The sequence below is a fragment of the Leptodactylus fuscus genome, chromosome 7 (assembly GCF_031893055.1).
Source record: "Leptodactylus fuscus isolate aLepFus1 chromosome 7, aLepFus1.hap2, whole genome shotgun sequence".
Classification (NCBI taxonomy): Eukaryota; Metazoa; Chordata; class Amphibia; order Anura; family Leptodactylidae; genus Leptodactylus; species Leptodactylus fuscus.
Genome location: NC_134271.1, coordinates 109,697,968 through 109,715,880, shown reverse-complemented (window position 1 = coordinate 109,715,880; position 17,913 = coordinate 109,697,968). Strand labels below are relative to the sequence as shown.

General features: G+C 41.1%; 1 protein-coding gene across 4 annotated transcripts in view; it reads left to right on the top strand.

The window, feature by feature from the left end:
* The window catches only part of PELI2 (pellino E3 ubiquitin protein ligase family member 2), a 63,354-nt gene extending 48,605 nt beyond the window's left edge, over positions 1-14,749 (top strand). For 3 of the 4 annotated variants that reach the window (XM_075282768.1, XM_075282767.1, XM_075282766.1), the window contains 4 exons: positions 5,089-5,190; positions 6,657-6,851; positions 7,757-7,945; positions 8,808-14,749. In XM_075282768.1, coding sequence (XP_075138869.1) covers positions 5,089-5,190; positions 6,657-6,851; positions 7,757-7,945; positions 8,808-9,374 — 1,053 coding nt within the window. In that variant the 3' untranslated portion in view covers positions 9,375-14,749. Of the gene's footprint in view, positions 1-3,045; positions 3,115-5,088; positions 5,191-6,656; positions 6,852-7,756; positions 7,946-8,807 lie in introns of all 4 variants that reach the window. The other variant, XM_075282765.1, reaches the window with a different exon arrangement.
* Positions 14,750-17,913: the final 3,164 nt, after the last annotated feature.

Sequence of the window (17,913 nt, the reverse complement as noted above, 5' to 3'; positions counted from 1 at the left end):
GGTACATTATAGAATTTACAGCTTTTCTGCCAGAATAATTTGTACTCTCCTCCTTCCCATCCCAGGATCTACAGCAAGACCTGCTTTTGGACATAAGGAAACTGTTGCACCTACAGGTGATTCTCCTGTCCCAGAAGAACAACATTTCAGGGGCCACTATTCAAGACTCTTCTTAATAAAAAACAAACAAAAACAAATCGTTCCTTCTGGACCAGCATCAACTTAAAAGACCTCAACAGGTCTGTAAGATATATAAGGATCAAGATGGAGTCTATAAGATCTTTGGATCCTCTGATACGTCCAGGTGCGATGATGTGTACCATAGATCTCAAGAACAATTATTATCATGTGCCTTTCCAGAAGTTCCTAAGGTTTGTAATTCGGATAGAAGGAAGGACTCTCCACTATCAGTTCAGCTGCCTGTCCTTTGGGATATCATCTGAGCCAAGGGTATTTACAAAAATAGTGGTGGAGATTATGGCCTTCCTGAGATCTCAAAATATTCTGACTGTTTTCTTTCTTGATGACTTCCTCCTGATTTCCAACTCCAGGGAGGAATTAATCCATCAGAGGGATTGTGTCCTATCCCTGCTTCAGTTTCTGGCATGGATCATAAATTGAGAAAAATCGGGAGCATGTTCTCTAAAATTCAGTTTTTCCAGGAAGGACAACTGTTCTATAAGGAGCGTGAAGAGAGTTTTAGGTCCCATGACTTCTTGTATTCAAGTGGTTCCTTGGGCCCAATTTCACTCAAGACCCTTACAAAATCATCTCCTCTCAAACTGGGACGGAGATCAGAATTCTCTGGACAACAGAATTCAGATTCCCCAACAGGTAAAATCTTCCCTTCTATGGTGGCTCGATCCAGCAAACCTGGGCAAAGGATTGCTGTGGTACCTGGGTCCTCAGACGGTCATTGTCATAGTCACGGACGCCAGTGGAATAGGATGGGGAGCATCGGTAAAGGACACAGCGGCCATGGCCTGTTCATCTTCTGAGCTGCTTCTTGAATTACAGGGAGTGGAGGGTGGTTTGGGAGACTCTGAAAATGGCAGGTGATCTTCTACGCGGATCACACCTGAAGGTGATGTCATATAATGTCAAGGTGGTCTCCTTTCTCTGTCAGCAAGGTGGAACCAGGCACGCTCTTCAGGCCTTAGCTACAACAATCTCTTGGGCAGAATTGAACTTTCCCTCCCTTTTGGCAGTGCATATAAAGGGTTCAGAGAACCTACCTGCAGACTTTCTCAGTTGCAAGAGGTTAGATCTGGCGGCTTAGTCCCTAAATCAGGATGTTTTCTCACAACTAACACTCAAGTGGGGGATCCCAGAAGTAGACCTCTTTGCTTATTCAGAGAACGCCAAGGTAAGGCGCTTCTTCTCCATCAAAAAAGAGGAATGGGAAGCAGTAATTGTTGCACTGACCCAGGATTGGGTCATGGAGCTGGCGTATGCCTTCCATCAGTTTCCGCTAATCCCCTTGGTGCTGAAGAAATTATTATTGGTCCCGTCTTCGCCCAAGAGAAGTTGGTTTTCCATCCTAAAACAACTGGCCGTGGAAGACCCAGTTCCTCTTCCCTTGAGACTGGACCTATTATCTCAGGTGCCACTGCTACATCCAGATCGAGACTTTGAAACTTAAGGAGGTGAGGTTTATCAGACAATGATATTTGCACTCTTAGGGTATGTTCACACATCAGTATGCCATCCGTCAGTTTGAATTCAGTTTCACACTTTAAAACGGATAGCGTTTGCTATCAGCATCAAAAGGTGTCAGTATACAATCAGTATGTGCTTCAGGCCGTTTTAAAGTGTGAAACTGAATTCAATCGGATGGCATACTGATGTGTGAACACACCTTTAAACAAAGTCATAAAGCTGTAACTTCTGCCATCTATACAAAGATCTGGAAGAAGTTCTCCTGGAAGCTTCCGAATATCCCGGATCCATTCAATCCAAATATTGCATTTATCCTGGATTTCTTGCAGGCAGTATTTAACAGGACCTATCTCCTAGTACCCTAAAAGTAGAAATCGCTGCGTTGAGTCACTTATATGATTCTAGTCTAGCTGAACATAGATGGGTCAAAAGATTCTTTCAGGCAAATTTTAGATCGAGGCCTTCTATTAGGAGATCTATAGCGCCCCCTGGCCTAGTCCTTAAAGCTTTAGTTTCTCCCCTGGAGGACCGTGTTATTTTCAAGTTAGATCCATCCTTTATCCTGAAAGTAGCGTCTTCCTTTCACAGAAATCAGGAGATTGTGCCTCCCTCTTTCTGCCCAGCTCCCAAAAACGCACAGGAGGAAGCTTACCATTGCCTAGATGTAAGGATAATGGTCCTTCATTACTAGGAAAAAAAACTGTTCCCTTTCGGAAAGATCAGAGCTTTTGTCCTCTTCTCAGGAAAAATCGGGTAAGAAGGTATCCAAAGGCACCCTGTTAAGATGAATAAGAACTTTAATACAACAGGCCTATTTTGTGAAGGATCTCCTTCCACCAAAGGGAATCAGAGCTCACTCCACTAGGGCAGTAGCCTCTTCCTGGGCAGAAAGAATGGAAGCTTCTGTTGATCAGACTTGTAGGGCCTGCTATATGGTCTAGATTTCATACCTTTATTAAACATTATAGACTGGACATTCTTTCCAGTCAGGATGCTGGCTTTGGACGTAAAGTTCAGACAGTAGTCCTCCCTCCCCCTGACTGGAGTAATTTGATGCTGCTCCAATGGTGCGATCATGGGGACGTCCTGGAAAGTAGGAATAGGACCTACTGGTAATTATGTTTCCAGGAGTCCTTCATGACTGCACCGTGATATACCCTCCTCTATGCGTTACTTCTGGTTAGCAGATATGACTATGAGGTGTATGTGATGTAACACATACCGGGAAGAAAAAAAAACGTGTGTGTATAGTGGGTACCCACATATATTTTATTTTATTATCAGTCATTTCTGTTGAAGCTTTGGTGTAGTTATTTGGAAGAAACACTGGAGAAGGGGAGGTGGGTTGGGGACCTTTTAACCTCTCTAACTTCCTATCCCACTCAGAGGTCAAGAGGGCAATTTCCCATCCTGGTCCCGTGGTACTGTCATGAAGGACCGGATAGACAATTACCGGTAGGTCTAAGTCCTACTTTCTTAGAAAATACACATCCGAAAGTCCAAGCAGCAATTGAATTTGACCAGATAACCTCTGGTCATGACGGAAAGATGTCATTGGCTGCTCCATTTCTTCTGCAGTGGCCACTACAGTGTAAACCTAGTATTACATCTGCCCGTTAAAATGAATGTGCGAATACGTATTACATGGGTGCTGAGCTGTGGTCGCCCATTGACGTCCCTATGTTCCAATAGGGCATATTGTAAGGGGTTGTTGAGCGAGACAACTCTTTTAATACTACGTAGGATAAATAATCTGCTTTATTGTGTCTTTTTCTGAACAGTTGGAGATTTCGTTTCTCCATCTAGATGAACATTGTAATCGATTTCTCTCCATCGTCGCGCATTAATTAATTCCCATTGTGGGTTAGAGCGGATAGTACATAATTTATGAAGGATTCGGTTACAGAGAATCGTTTAGCCATAAATATTATTTACAAAGCATGCCTTATCTCTTCGAGACGTTTCATTTAGTTAATTTAATCTGCTTTCTATATTAGCCGGCTGCCGCGTGGAGCCATTAGTGCCGTACTTACCACTGATAATATACTACAATAACACTCGCACAGGAGTTTATATGAAGAGGGGTGTCCTGCATTGTGCTTTGCGCTGCTCTCCGCTCATACATTCACTTAGTGGCGGTTGCATATAATTATAGATTTCATTTGGAAGTACAGTTAATATTTTAAGAGCATTCATTTCAATTGTATTTCCTCTTTGCAAATTGTTATAGGGACCGTTTTTGTAGCAGATTGATTTTGTATGGCTCTGAGATCAATGGTGTTAATATGACAACCAGACTGACTGGCGGTCGGGTAGCCGAGCTCAGTGCTCGCTCTATCCTGGGGATACTTGGTCTTTCTATGTTCAATATGTATTGTCTATTTAACTATTTATAGGGGTATCTCTGTATTGTTGTATTAGGGTATATAGAAGTCATAGAAGGGGAACACTTGTTCTGGATCCTACTCTGAGCCGCTGATACTCAACCCAGCCCATCATCCTACATTGGCTGCCATGTAATTCTCCATTTGCCCTGTGGGGGCAGTGTTTGGTTCTTTGCTTCCCCAGCACTAACAGAAGTACATTGGGGATTTCAGGTGCTGAACTCGAAGCCAACTTCATCTAAAGCAGGGTTTGTTGTATTCACAGTATGCATGTGCTTGGTTGCATTGCTCCCGGCCAGGCACGTTACTGAGCAGTCATTGGCAGTTTGTTCCGAGGCTCTTATTTGGGTCGACCTTTATCATTTGAGGCATTGGAGGGGATTTCCAAATATGAATAAGATTTGATGATCTACAGATAGGCACAGGTAGGTTTAGGTGTATATGCAAGCGATTGAGCAAGTCTCAGAGTAGCGCTGCTGGAATTTCTCCATCTGCATGTAAAATTGTTAAACGTGTTTCACCACTAAGGGTTAACTGTTAGTTTTCCGTCCTGGTTTCCAAGTCCTGTTATTAAATAGGAGGGGAGAGGAAAGGAACCATCTACAATGTTTTCAGACTACATTGATTCATGTCAAGTGAACTTTACAGGTCATTAAAACTAGAAGGAGAAGAAAAAACATCCAGATGTGTGTAGTAAAAAAAAACCAGACTATAATCTGATTACAGATTACGGTATATATTACCATCTAGAATGTGATTACAGAAAATACAAGGTCCCTGGCTAAATATACATTTCTTAAAGGGGTTTGCTTTTTATCCCTCTACAAACACTGCCACTCTTGGCCATGGACTCAGCAGGTATTGCAGCTCTGTGCTATTCACATGGACATATATGACTATAATTGCTATGATTTTTGTTTCCTCTTGCCTTCACCCCTGGTAGTATTGTTATGTGAAGGTAACTGCGGGAATGATGACATTTACAGAGAGAGCCTCGTTAAGTGTTTGTAATCAATAAAGTTTTGTTTTTTTTTTTCCCTGGCAGGCAATCAGCAGCAGAGGTCAACACAGCATCTCGTACACGCTCTCCAGAAACCAGACCGTGGTTGTGGAGTATACTCATGACAAGGACACCGATATGTTTCAGGTGACTATAGGATTTCTAGATGAGTCCTGTAAAACAAGTGACTTTTATTCTGGAAGTTCTTATTACAATAAGGTATTAAAGGGATTCTACCACTAAAACACATTTTTTTCTAGTTACCACGTCGGAATAGCCTTTAAAAAGGCTATTCGTCTCTTACCTGTGGAAGTGCTCTCCGCCGCGTCGTTCGTTCAAAATACCAGCCATAGTGCGGGCACCGCAATTTCGCGCATGCGCAGTACGTTCGGCAATCTTCGCCGAACAGAGCGTACTGCGCAGGCGTCCGACAGTACGCTGAAGAAGCAAGGGGAGGACACCGAAGACCAGAGAGGCGGCGCTGCGGTCGGTTTTCGAGCTGCAATGGGGACGCCCCCATCGCTGCGAGAGAACTAATTAGCATACCGGTACAAACCGGTATTTTGAACGAACGGCGCGGTGGAGAGCACTTCCACAGGTAAGAGACGAATAGCCTTTTTAAAGGCTATTCCGACGTGGTAACTAGAAAAAAGTGTTTTAGTGGTAGAATCCCTTTAAATTTCATTTTTGCCTTCTTCTAAAGGTATATATTAATGAGAAAGAAGGCTGCAGTATGTGTCACTGTATAGACAGTCAGGGGGCATGCGTCATCTGTAGGATCACATTAAAAATAAAGTTAAAAAAAACACCAAAAAACTGTATGCCAGCATAGTCTGGGTCTTGTGGATACATTCAGTGTATGCGGTGTAATTTTTCCTGGTACCTTTTCCTTCCCTTTACCTAATTGCTATAATTGATCATTTTCACTATAAATGTGCTGTGTACTCTAACCAATCAGCTACTTCCTCCTTTGTGGCAGAAACACTGCAGCTTCACATCCCTCCTCTCCCCCACTGTCTTCAGTTAGTAAAAGGTCCACCTTCAGTAAAAGCAGGTTTCTGCAGTCAGGGAAAGGGAAATACAGGAATGTGGAGAAGATGTTATGTTCTCCATATAAATTATAGTGCAAGTGTCTGAGCAATCAAGAGGATAGAAGTCTGCAATTGCACCATGTAACTGGAGCCCCACTCTCCGCAGATTCTCTATTTTCTTCTATAGAACGTCTGGACCCCCAATAATCAGACTATATGTCCTATTTATAGATAACATATGATGTCATTAGTGCAAAAACACCTTTAATGATTCAACTTTTTTTTTCATATTTTCATGCAACTTTTTATTGCCTCCCCCCCCCCCCCCAAGTCCCAGTAATGGAACTGAATATTTGATCCTCTGATTGTTCATATAACAGAATGTAATGTAATACTTCTGTATTATGTTGTAGTATGTCTGGCTCTGCAACTGCCTATTAGACCTGCATTTGCCTGACCATAGACCAGGACTGGCGTATATAATGTCACAGTGTGTAGATGTGTATGCAGGGGTTCTTTTCAGCAAAATGGATTAAATAGTGACCTTACTGATTCTTTTGTTCTTGTTTTGGTACTTTGTAGATCGGAAGATCAACAGAAAGTCCAATTGACTTTGTTGTTACGGACACGATATCTGGTAACCAGAACGATGAGACTCAGATAACACAAAGTACCATCTCCAGGTTTGCGTGCAGGATAGTCTGTGACAGGAATCCACCGTTTACTGCTAGAATCTTTGCAGCAGGATTCGATTCTTCCAAAAATATTTTTCTTGGTGTAAGTATGGGTCATACATTGAATGAAGTGTATCATTACACTAAGGCAAATTCTTTCTTGCAGTCAAGTTGTATGAGATTAGAGTCTTAAAGGGGCTGTGCCATTAGGGGAAACTTATCCCTTATCCACAGGCCAGGGGATAAGTGTCCAGACGCTGGGGTCCCGACCATTGGGTCTCAGCCAGGTAATGGACATTATTTTCATAGGAAAAGAAAGAGGCTGGACTTCTCTTCCATCTTCCATTCGTTGCAGATTTCCACAACCAAGTCCATATGGAACACTTGCACATCTCTCAGACTTGTAGGACTGTTCATCAGGTGTAATATTTACACCGTACGTGAACCTGGCCTTATACCTGGCATATGAGACATGTGCTAACTATTGATGGGACAGTCTTTGAGCTCTCTGAGAAATTGATCTTTTCAGCAGCCGTCTCTTCCTGCCCTGACTGTACATTGACTGAATTATTGATCCTGGTTTATCTATGCTTGTGGTTCAGCTGTCGTCTCTGAGATAATTGGCCATATGGAATTGTTCAGGAGATACAGCCAGTCCTAGGCCCTGCCGCACCACCATTAACATTGTGTTCTCTTCTTTGGTGCACCTACCCTTCCCTAATCTATAGGTATACTATAGACCTGTATTAGTCAGTTCTTGTTCTTGAATTATTTGGATGCCAATAACTTGAGAATTTGCATTCTTCACTTTGGCATGCAAAAGATTGTTACCCTCAGACGGCCTGACATTGAGGAGGGGGACAATATGGATATCAGCTAGAGGTCTGCAGTCTGCATATGGTGGTCACTGGCAAGCAGATACCCCAAGGATTCCAGCAGTGAAAACTGATGCTACAAAGTACGTGATTATATTGACAAAGGATGACCACGTTTGCCTTTCTATATTAGGAAAAAGCAGCTAAGTGGAAGAATCCTGATGGTCATATGGATGGATTAACCACCAATGGAGTTCTTGTAATGCATCCGAAAGGAGGTTTCACTGAAGAATCCAAACCTGGTGTTTGGAGGGAAATTTCCGTTTGTGGGGATGTCTACACTCTCCGAGAGACCAGGTCTGCTCAGCAGAGAGGAAAACTGGTAAGCTTTGTTATTTTTCTCATTGTAGATGGACAGTAGTAATTGGAAAATTATTAGACTGACCCTTTACATTGTCAGAATCCAACTCACTGGTGGCATATGACAGGGATATGCCACCAGTGACCACCACTGCAGTGGTCACATCAGTCAGACTTCCACCAATCAGACATCCGTGGCATATCCTAGCAATATGCCACTAAGGTCTTTGAGACTATTCAATTTTTTTTTCTCACTTTGGGTAACTCTTGTTCTGACTCTTACATAAATAGCTTGATAGCCTTGGTCAGTCAGACACGGTAAAGCTCCTGTCTTTGATGAGAAAGGGAATGATTGTATTCTTATAAAAGTAACAGACCACAAACTCTAATTTATATTATAAAACTATCTATTGTGTAATCAATATCTGGGCCACTAACTTTTTTTCTGACTTCACCCAAATTAGTCTCCAACTTCAACTCCACAGCCCTGAAAGAGTCCCAGAATCCCAGTCTAGAGATCGGATGGAGTCCCATGGATATGATCCCCACCAGTCAAGCACTTATCCCTTAAACACAGGATTGGCTTTAAGTGTCTTTAGTGGGAAGCCCCTTTAAAGGACATTGATGTCTGGTGGAGGTCTGACCGCAGAGATCACTGCTGAAGATACCAGCCTGCATTGCAGTTTCCTAATGCTGTTTTAGCAAAATTTCTTCCTTAACTATAATATGGCATTGGAATTCTGCAGTGCAAATGGCCTACGAACCTAGCGTTTTAGCTTCTGGTATATTTGGTGGCTGCAATAACCACCACTATTGTGTGACCATACTCTGGTGCAGTAAATTATAGAATTCCACATCATTTTTCTGTTCTGTCCTCTTTTTAGGTGGAAAACGAAACAAACATTCTTCAGGATGGATCTCTTATTGACTTATGTGGAGCTACCCTCCTCTGGAGAACAGCAGATGGCTTGTTTCATACACCAACCCAAAAACACATTGAAGCCTTGAGACAGGAGATTAACGCTGCCCGGCCTCAGTGTCCGGTTGGATTAAATACTCTAGCTTTTCCAAGTATTAACCGCAAGGATGTAGTGGAGGAAAAACAACCTTGGGCTTACCTTACCTGTGGCCATGTACACGGATATCACAACTGGGGTCATCGGAGCGACACAGAAGCCAATGAGAGGGAATGCCCTATGTGCAGAACAGTTGGTCCATATGTGCCTCTCTGGCTTGGATGCGAAGCTGGATTTTATGTAGACGCTGGCCCTCCTACACATGCTTTTAGCCCTTGTGGACATGTGTGCTCAGAGAAATCTGCCAAATACTGGTCTCAGATTCCACTTCCTCATGGTACCCACGCGTTTCACGCCGCCTGTCCTTTCTGTGCAACACAACTGACTGGCGAAGAAAGCTGCGTTAAACTTATTTTCCAGGGCCCGATCGACTGATGCTATTTATAACAAGAGATAACGTTTTGTTAATAAAAAATAAACAAAAGCAAAAGAAAAATACTGTGAAATTTTCACCACTAATAATAGAATTTTTTTTTTTTTTTATAATGTTATTAAAGGGGCTCAAATAACTGATGGTTTTTGTGTCCTCAAGTTGATCAGATGCCAATACGTTGGCATGTACACCAGCAAATTAGTCATGGATATATATTTTTTTCTTTTAGATTTTTATATCTGTAAATCTGTTTTGATACAAACCCTTTGCTTGAAAAAGGATTGGTTTTGCTGTTTTTTGGGTTTTTTTTAAACTTTTATCCTAATTTTTTTTTTTTTTTTTTTTAATAATTTGAGGTTTGGAAAGTTCTTTCTCCTATGATGCAAGCTGTTTACATAGCAAAGGCAGCCATCTTGCAAGCTTGGCCAGCATTTATGTAAATGCCTCCTATAGGTTCACTGGCAAATGCAGGTCATAGGTCTCTAGTCAATGGGTAGGCACAATATTGGTTTAGGCCCTTAAAACTAAAGCATCTAGGAAACAGCAAAGTGTTGTAGTTACTGGGAGTCTGGTGGGTCCAGAATGATTTTTAATAGGAACAGAAACATACCTTTGTGGCCACAAACCAATGAAAAGATGATCTCTTTATGGATCTAGAAATCAGAACGTGCATGTGGGTCGGGGGCCTTATTTGCCTGCATTTACCTACACATGGCTGCAAATGCTCTGGGGTCCCTCTGGAATCGCTGCACAGACACTACTGTCTTGTTGTGATATGTGATAGACAATGGCTGAAAATGTCAGTGTCACAGCTGTGTGTGGGCAAATTGGGCCCACAACCTCTACACTTGTCGACTGGGCACAAAGGCATGTTTTTGTTCCTATTAAAGACCGCTACATGGCACTGGTATTGGCATGGGAGGCATTTTGGTCCAGTTTTTATGTCCAGATGGACTATCCTTTTTATAGCCTACCCTGTGAATGCAGGATCAACCTCATTTTTGATAAATAATGGCTCCCACCATTCTCGCTCAATCCCGCAGCCACTGTAGCCAGAGAGTTTGCAGCATGTGCACTGTTGTTGAACATGCTTGCTCGGCTGTTTTCAGAATTCCTATAGAAGAGAATGAAGGTAATCGGCTACCTCTCCTACTACAGCAGCCATGAAACCCCTGTTTTCATGATCTCTTGGTGTGCATAAATGTTCTGGGCAGGAGTAACTCTTTAAGCTGAGGCCCCACGTTGCAGAAACGCAGCTTTTTTGTTGAGCCAAAGCCAAGAGTGGATTGAGCAGAAGGTAGAAGTGTTTGACCTTCCTATATATTGCCAATTCCTTTTGTAGCCTTTCCTAGCTTTGACTAGAAAAAAAATAAAAACGCAACAAAAGAAGCTGTGCTTCTGCAATGTGGGGTATCAGCCTTAAAGAGGATCTGTCTACATGCCTGAAATTCACATACCTCACCCTGAGCATTTTGGTGTTATTGCCACTCCAAAGATAGAAGCCCTTTTAGTGCTTATGCAAGTTACGTGTATAGTAGCCAAGTCAAAGAAGTCGTAAAGACTGTTAAAAAAAACAAAACAAAAAAAAACAATAAAAAACAAACATTTTTACATATAAAAAAAAAAGTATCTCATTTGTAGTAATATGCATGAGAATTTTCCAGGCCTGGATCAGTGTCTGAACAGGGACCAGAGCTGCTGTACTTTAATCTATTACAGCATTTGTTAGCTTGTTCCTTACCAATGGCAAAGAACAGGTGGACAGTATTTTGGATGATGGCAATGGCATTTATTGATTATAGAATCTTACTGTGAATGTCGGCACTTTATATGTGGCACCTACTCAGAAGCCGAGTAGAGCCCCAGAGCTATTGCCGAGAGGACTCTGATCACGGGTATATCTGAGGCCTCAATAGTTACAGGTTCAAGCCCCATGTGGCGGCTAAAAAAATAAGTCTTTTAACCTTCCACAGCAGAGACTTGCTGCTAATGCCCACAATCAGAGTTCACTCTGATTGCAGGCCAGGACCCCCACCCCCTCAATTTAAAAATAAATAAAAATATTGCGTCCAGGGCCGATCCATACCTCTATCATTGTAGGTCGGGCTCCCCGACCTGTTCGTCTGAAAACAGAGAGCCTTATGAAAGCTCCCAGGTCTGTCTTTGCATTATAGCTATTGAGGCTGGTGTACGGCTAATAAAATGGTAAAAAAAAAATAAATTTAAGTATAAAAAAAAAGAAACGTTCAAATCCACCCCCCTTTCCCTAGAATACAGATAAAAGTAAAATATTACTATGAAACACATACACATTAGGTATCCCTGTGTCCGAATACACCAGGTCTACTAACTTCGAAAAATATTTTTCCTGTACAGCAATCGTTGTAGCGGGAAAAAAGTGCCAAATCGCTGTATTTTAAAGGTTTTGCCTCTGATAAAAGTTTGATTGAAAAGTCATCAAAGCCATAGACATTCCCCAAAGTAGTATAACTAAAAAGTACATCTGTCCCTGCAAAAAAAAACACTCCTTCTGCATCCTTGTACAGAGAAATAGAAAAGAAAAAAAAAAGAAGCTTGGGTGTCTGCCTAAGGTGACTCTTAACCTTTTTTTTTTTAAGGGGTTAACATGTAAATAAAACTATATAAATTTGGTCTTCCCACAATCGATCTGAAACATAGAATACAGGTGCCATGTCATTTTGGCTGCAGCGTGAACGCCGTAAAACCAAAAAGCCTGCAAAAGTTGCACAAATGTACTTTTTCTTGAAATCTACCCCATTCTGAAGCTTTTTTTTTTTTTTTTTGCTTTTTTTCCCAGCTTCCCAGTACATTATACAAAATAATTAATGGTAACATTATCAAGAAAAATTTGTCCCGCAAACATTAAGCACTCATATGGCACTGAGAACAAGAAAATAAAAGATGATTAAAAGTTTATAGGTAAATTTAAAAAAGAAAAAATGTATAAAAAAAAAAAAACAACTTTCCCTAGATAAATAAATTGGCTATGTTCACATCCAAAAATAGCTGAATTATAGAAAAAAAAAAAAATTGTTCTATATAGCAAACATGGCATTAAAAATGATCAAAATTGCCTTTTTTGCCTTCCAAAAAAATTTAAGAAGTGACTACAACATCAGACTACAAAAAGTAAAAACTACATCTGGTGTCACAAAAAACTTTACACAACTCTGTGCACATCTACGGATGTTGGATTTTTATGATTATAATCCAAGCATGACAAAGATATAAATTTGGTATCTCTCTGAATGTCACTTTTACCGCACAGCGAATGCTGTAAAAACATTACCTTCATACTGTGTGGCTAAAAATACTCCTAAAAAAATGACTAGTAGCGGAGGATTATTACTCTTGGTTGTGCGAACTTTGGTGGGCAGTAAGCCTGCATGACGTACAGCACAAAGGATTATACTTTTGGAATGGTTTGAACAGTTTTGGGTGAACAAGGTACCAAAGTGCTCTGGGTGACGGCGCCCTGATGATGTATTTCTTTGGGTTTTTCCAGACATGGTGATGGGTCTTTTTTAAGGTAGACTGCTCTCATGGTGGATATTTCTGCTGCATATTTGCATAACACAAGGATTTCATCTTTTGGATTTCAGCCCTCTACATTGAAAGGAGTGAAATCTGTAGTGAAAATCCACAGCAGAAATTCACATGCCATGGGATTTAAGGGTAAGTTCAGATGGAGTTTTTTGGTCCGTAACCTGAAGCGGAGGCTGCCTAGGGTTCCGGCCCGAAATACAGGTAGTCACGACTGAAAACCGGTGCACTGCACTGGCATCCAGCCGCGCACTCCGCTCCAGATTAGGCCCAACGAATGGGCCTAGTCCGGAGGAGGGAGTGTCTTCATTCCAAATCGCGAGGTGAAACAGCCTGAAGAATGAGCATCTCACTTCTTTGTCCGGGAGTCTGAACAAACCGGCTCCTGGAAAAATGACCTGATCGGTTCCTATTGATTTCAATGGGAGCTGTCTTTTTGGTCAGGATTTTGGTCAAAATCCTGACCAAAATACTCTGTGTGAACTTACCCTTGAAGTCCACACTGATTTCCTAGGGAATACTATCTGCAGCATGTTGACCTGTATGGCTGGTACTGTGATACGCTGTGTGCAAATCTACATAGAAATTCTGCAGCGTTTACACTACATGTGTGATTACCCCAAATTTACCAATTGACTTTGCTTATGTCAATGTCCTGTTGACCCCTTGAGATCAGCAGAGGCTCCTGTTGTATGTAACATGGGTTATCTGGGGTAGGCCATCCATATTAGATCATCTATTCCTGCCTATTGGCTCACTACAATTTCTTCCTATTCCAGAGAATTCAGTACCAGTTGCAGTCATTACAAGTACAGGTCTGTGCCTAGTAAACAACAAAGGGTACCGGTACCAGCCAGAGAATTGTAACCCGTTTCAAACAGCTAGTTGGCAGGAGTGCCCATCAGTAAGGCCCCACCTTGATTCTGCCTCCCATTGTTTTCGATGGCAAGCAGAGATCACAGCAGGATGCTGAAAAAATAAGCGTCCTACTCTATCTAGCCATGGAGTCTGGCTCAAGACTCCTATATCTCTATATGACCACTTTGGCGTAGTCGGCAGGATTATTTTAACCTGATAAGGCCCATTCATCTGGGCCTAATCCGAGGAATAAAGCCAGTGCCCTACATTAGCAGTCTGCCACAGGGAGCCGGCCCGGGAAATGGAGAGGAATGCAAGGATATCTGTCTCAAATAGCTCTTTATTTTCCAATGTGTGATCCGGGCCTAGCCATTGTTTCTGCATGCCTGGTCCCACGTATATAAAGTTAGTAAATGGGTATACAAGATTAGAATTTTTTTATTTTTTTTTATTTTCCCCTTGACCATAACACATTTTAAGAATTACTGAGAATGACTTTATATATACGGGTGATTTGGGATCTCACACGACTTATTTTGGAGGCAAGGTTAAACTATTGATTTCCTTTGTTTACAAAAAAAAAAAAAAAAAATCCCGTTTTGTCAAATAACTTTTGCTTGAACCCCTGGATTTTTTTTTCTCACTGTAGTTCATTCTCTGCATTTTTTTTCATGTTCATTTACCATGTTGAAGTTATCAGATTGCGTCTCAGGTACTCCTCGGGCACATGTCCTAACTGCTTAGACAGCGTCACAGTGCAAGGGCTTAACTACAGGGCTTAAAGCAACAAAATGCAATGACTCAATAATAACGTGATGTCACGCTCCCCATGATTTGTGTTCTCCTCGTCATTACGTCTTGGCTCTCTGAATGTACCTGTATTTTTCCTCTGCATCTGTTAAGCTGCAATCCATTTAGTTCTATAAATAAAATCTGGGGTGTGCTTACCATCAGACCATGCATGGCATCTTGAGATCAATTGTACCTTCTTAAATAAGAAGCTTGAGGTGTTTGTGTGTTTTTTTTTGTTTTTTTTTTTGTTCTCTTTCATAGAATGTTATTTTTCACCTTGGTATATATTTAAAGGATACAAGTTTTTCTGGCAGTACAGTGTTTCAAAAGTCCTGGGTGATGTTGTGGACTTGCTTTACTAAAAAAAAAAAAAAACATGAATCTAGCACTGGGGTGAGATAAATCACTTACTAGAAGCAGCATCAGTGTCTCCGTCTGTGCATCTTTCTCTTCATACACTTCTATAGGCTAGAAAAAGCTGAATTCAAAGTGAGTAAAGAGGAGAATGTGCTATGTGGAGAGGAAGGCATCTTAACTGCCTAAAAGGTTGTATCATAAAAGACATTTTTGAAATATCCAAAGGATAAACCATAAATATCTACTAGACGCAAGTCTCATGTAGGCCCACCCAACTGGGTCCATGCTGACCACCAAACTAAGCTGTCATTGATGGTCAAGTTTACAGAAACAACCAAGCTCACTGAGCTATGCTGTTTCTGTAACTTCTTTAGAAACCAATGTGAGTTCTAGTAAACATGTAACAAAGTAACCTTGTGTTTGAGATGTGGAGACATTTTACTATTGATTTATGTATTTACACAATACACAAAACAAGTATAATACTAACAATGACCAACTGGTACAGTAGGATAAAGGGCCCTGCCCTCAAGGGCTTACAGTCTATGAGAAAAGAGGGATAGCGATAGTAGGTGGTGGTTGTAGTAGTTGGAGGCCTTCCTGAATAGGTAAAGGTTGTGAAATGACAGTTACACACAGCACATAGCGAGAAGAGATCTTGCTCCCATATCTATTTCACATACACTGCAGCAGCATGAAGGACGTTGTACAGCACTACTTAGCACTGTTACTGTCAATATGACACTCACTAGCAGCAGCTTCTCCCCTCACCATAGACCACTATCTATGCAGCTGTAACCTGATCTTTCAGTGATCTGACCCTCTCTAAAGATAGATTTTTACTAGTTAAATGAGTGATCACCGGAGAAAGAGACATTTTTCTTTTTCACGTTTCTTAATGACTTATTCAAAATTTCCTAAATTAAGTTATTCTTTAAAGAATTAGGTTTGCTTACTAAAATCAGCATACTCCTCTAATATATGGCAGCATTCCCTCTTCCTCTTCTCAATATTAGTACTATATAAGTGTTCTCCATTGCTCATTGCTGACACTGGACTATGAGGTCAGCCCTCTGACTGTATAGTGATATCGGTAGCCGAAACTAACAGCACTGATATTACTGGGAACGGGGCACATACCTGCAAAAATGAAATTCTGCCGATTTCAGCAAGCAGGCCTCTCTGCCATTGTATATAACATGCTTTTTTTTATGAAAGCTGCTCAATATATATATATATATATATATATATATATATATATATATATATATATATATATATATATATAATGGCAAACCTTTTAGAGACAGAGTGCCCAAACTGCAACTCAAAACCCACTAAATTATCACAAAGTACCAACATGGCAAATTAACCTTAATACTATGTGGATCCACAATTGCGGACAGTTACGGACCCGCCAAATACAGTCGAGTGTATGCAGCTTTACAGAGCTTTCAGTGATACACACAACTTTGTACTGAAAGGTAAAGGTCTTTGCATTTGGAACTTTTGAACAATTAATGTTCTCTATTTACATCGCACAGGATCTGTTTTATAGAGATTGTGCAATGTTATTACAGCCTGTACTAATATCATGTCGGCTAGAAAACAGATACAGTGTGATATAAATAGTTAGGGGACTCCATGCAGTACAATCTGCCCCACAATGGCACCCAGACAGTATTATATGTTCCACATTGGCTCCCTGCACAGTATTATATGCTCCACAATAGCCCACCCCCCAGTTTTATATCTACAGTAAGCCCACACACATTATCTGCTACTTACTGTCCCACAAAGAGCGTCATCCTTCTTCTTCTTCTGACTGAAGGCGCTGATGACTTACGTCATTGTGCCTGCGTCAGGGCAGAGGTTGCGCGGACCCCTGGCCTATACTGATAGCTTTCATTTGCATTTGCACATACAGCCGAAAGCAGCAATTGCTCACTAATGGGGAATTCTGTACCGGATTCCCTGTTAGTGAGCGATCGGGGCAATGGTGTTCACCATCACAGGCATACAACCCCTGGCAAAATTATTGAATCACCAGTCCCTGAGGATGTTCCTTCACTTGTTTAATTTTGTAGAAAAAAAAAAAAAGCAGATCACAGCCATGAAAAAAACTAAAGGCATTTCATATGGCAACTTTCTGGCTTTTAACACTAAAAGAAATCATGAAAAATAATTGTGGTAATAATTGTGATTCCATAATTTATTCCCTGTGCTTGTTCTAAAAATAACTGTTAATGGCTACTACAATTATTTTTCTTGATTTTTTTTATTAGTGTTTCTTAAAGCCAGAAAGTTGCCATATGAGATGCCTTTAGTTTTTTCCCATGGCTGGGATCTGCTTTTTATCTACAAAATTAAACAACTGAAGGAACATCCTCAGGGACTGGCGATTCCATAATTTTTGCCAGGGGTTGTATATGCTCTGATAACATACTGAAATGAACCTTGCATGTGCAACACATGACCCAGGACAGGTTTTAGAGATCATGAAAACTAATGCATATGGAAAAAATATTGGAAACTTAAAAACAAAACAAAAAAACAACAACCCTTTTTTTTTATTATGCGAGAAGATTTACTTGCTGAGACTGGAATCCCCCTTCCCAGCTGCAGTTGCCTTTCTTTGCGGTGGTATTGTGAACAAGAAATATTGACTGCCATAGGCTGGAACCGTATTTTATTTAGCAACAAATCCAGGTTCTGTAGGATCTGATAATGGGCGGGTTCCAGTATGGAGGTCAGCATTTTCTGTGACATGACACACTTCCATCTGCAGAGCCATAGTATACAGTAGTCATCACCCCTAGTAGTGATCTGAGTTACATGAACAGTTCAGTAGTATGTGCAGGACATCTTGCAGCAATGGCTTAGATGTCTTTTTACAGCAAAATAGCATTGATCCATATGGAAATGTAAAGAATGCTCATTACCTTCACTCCTCCCTTTAACCCCTTCCCG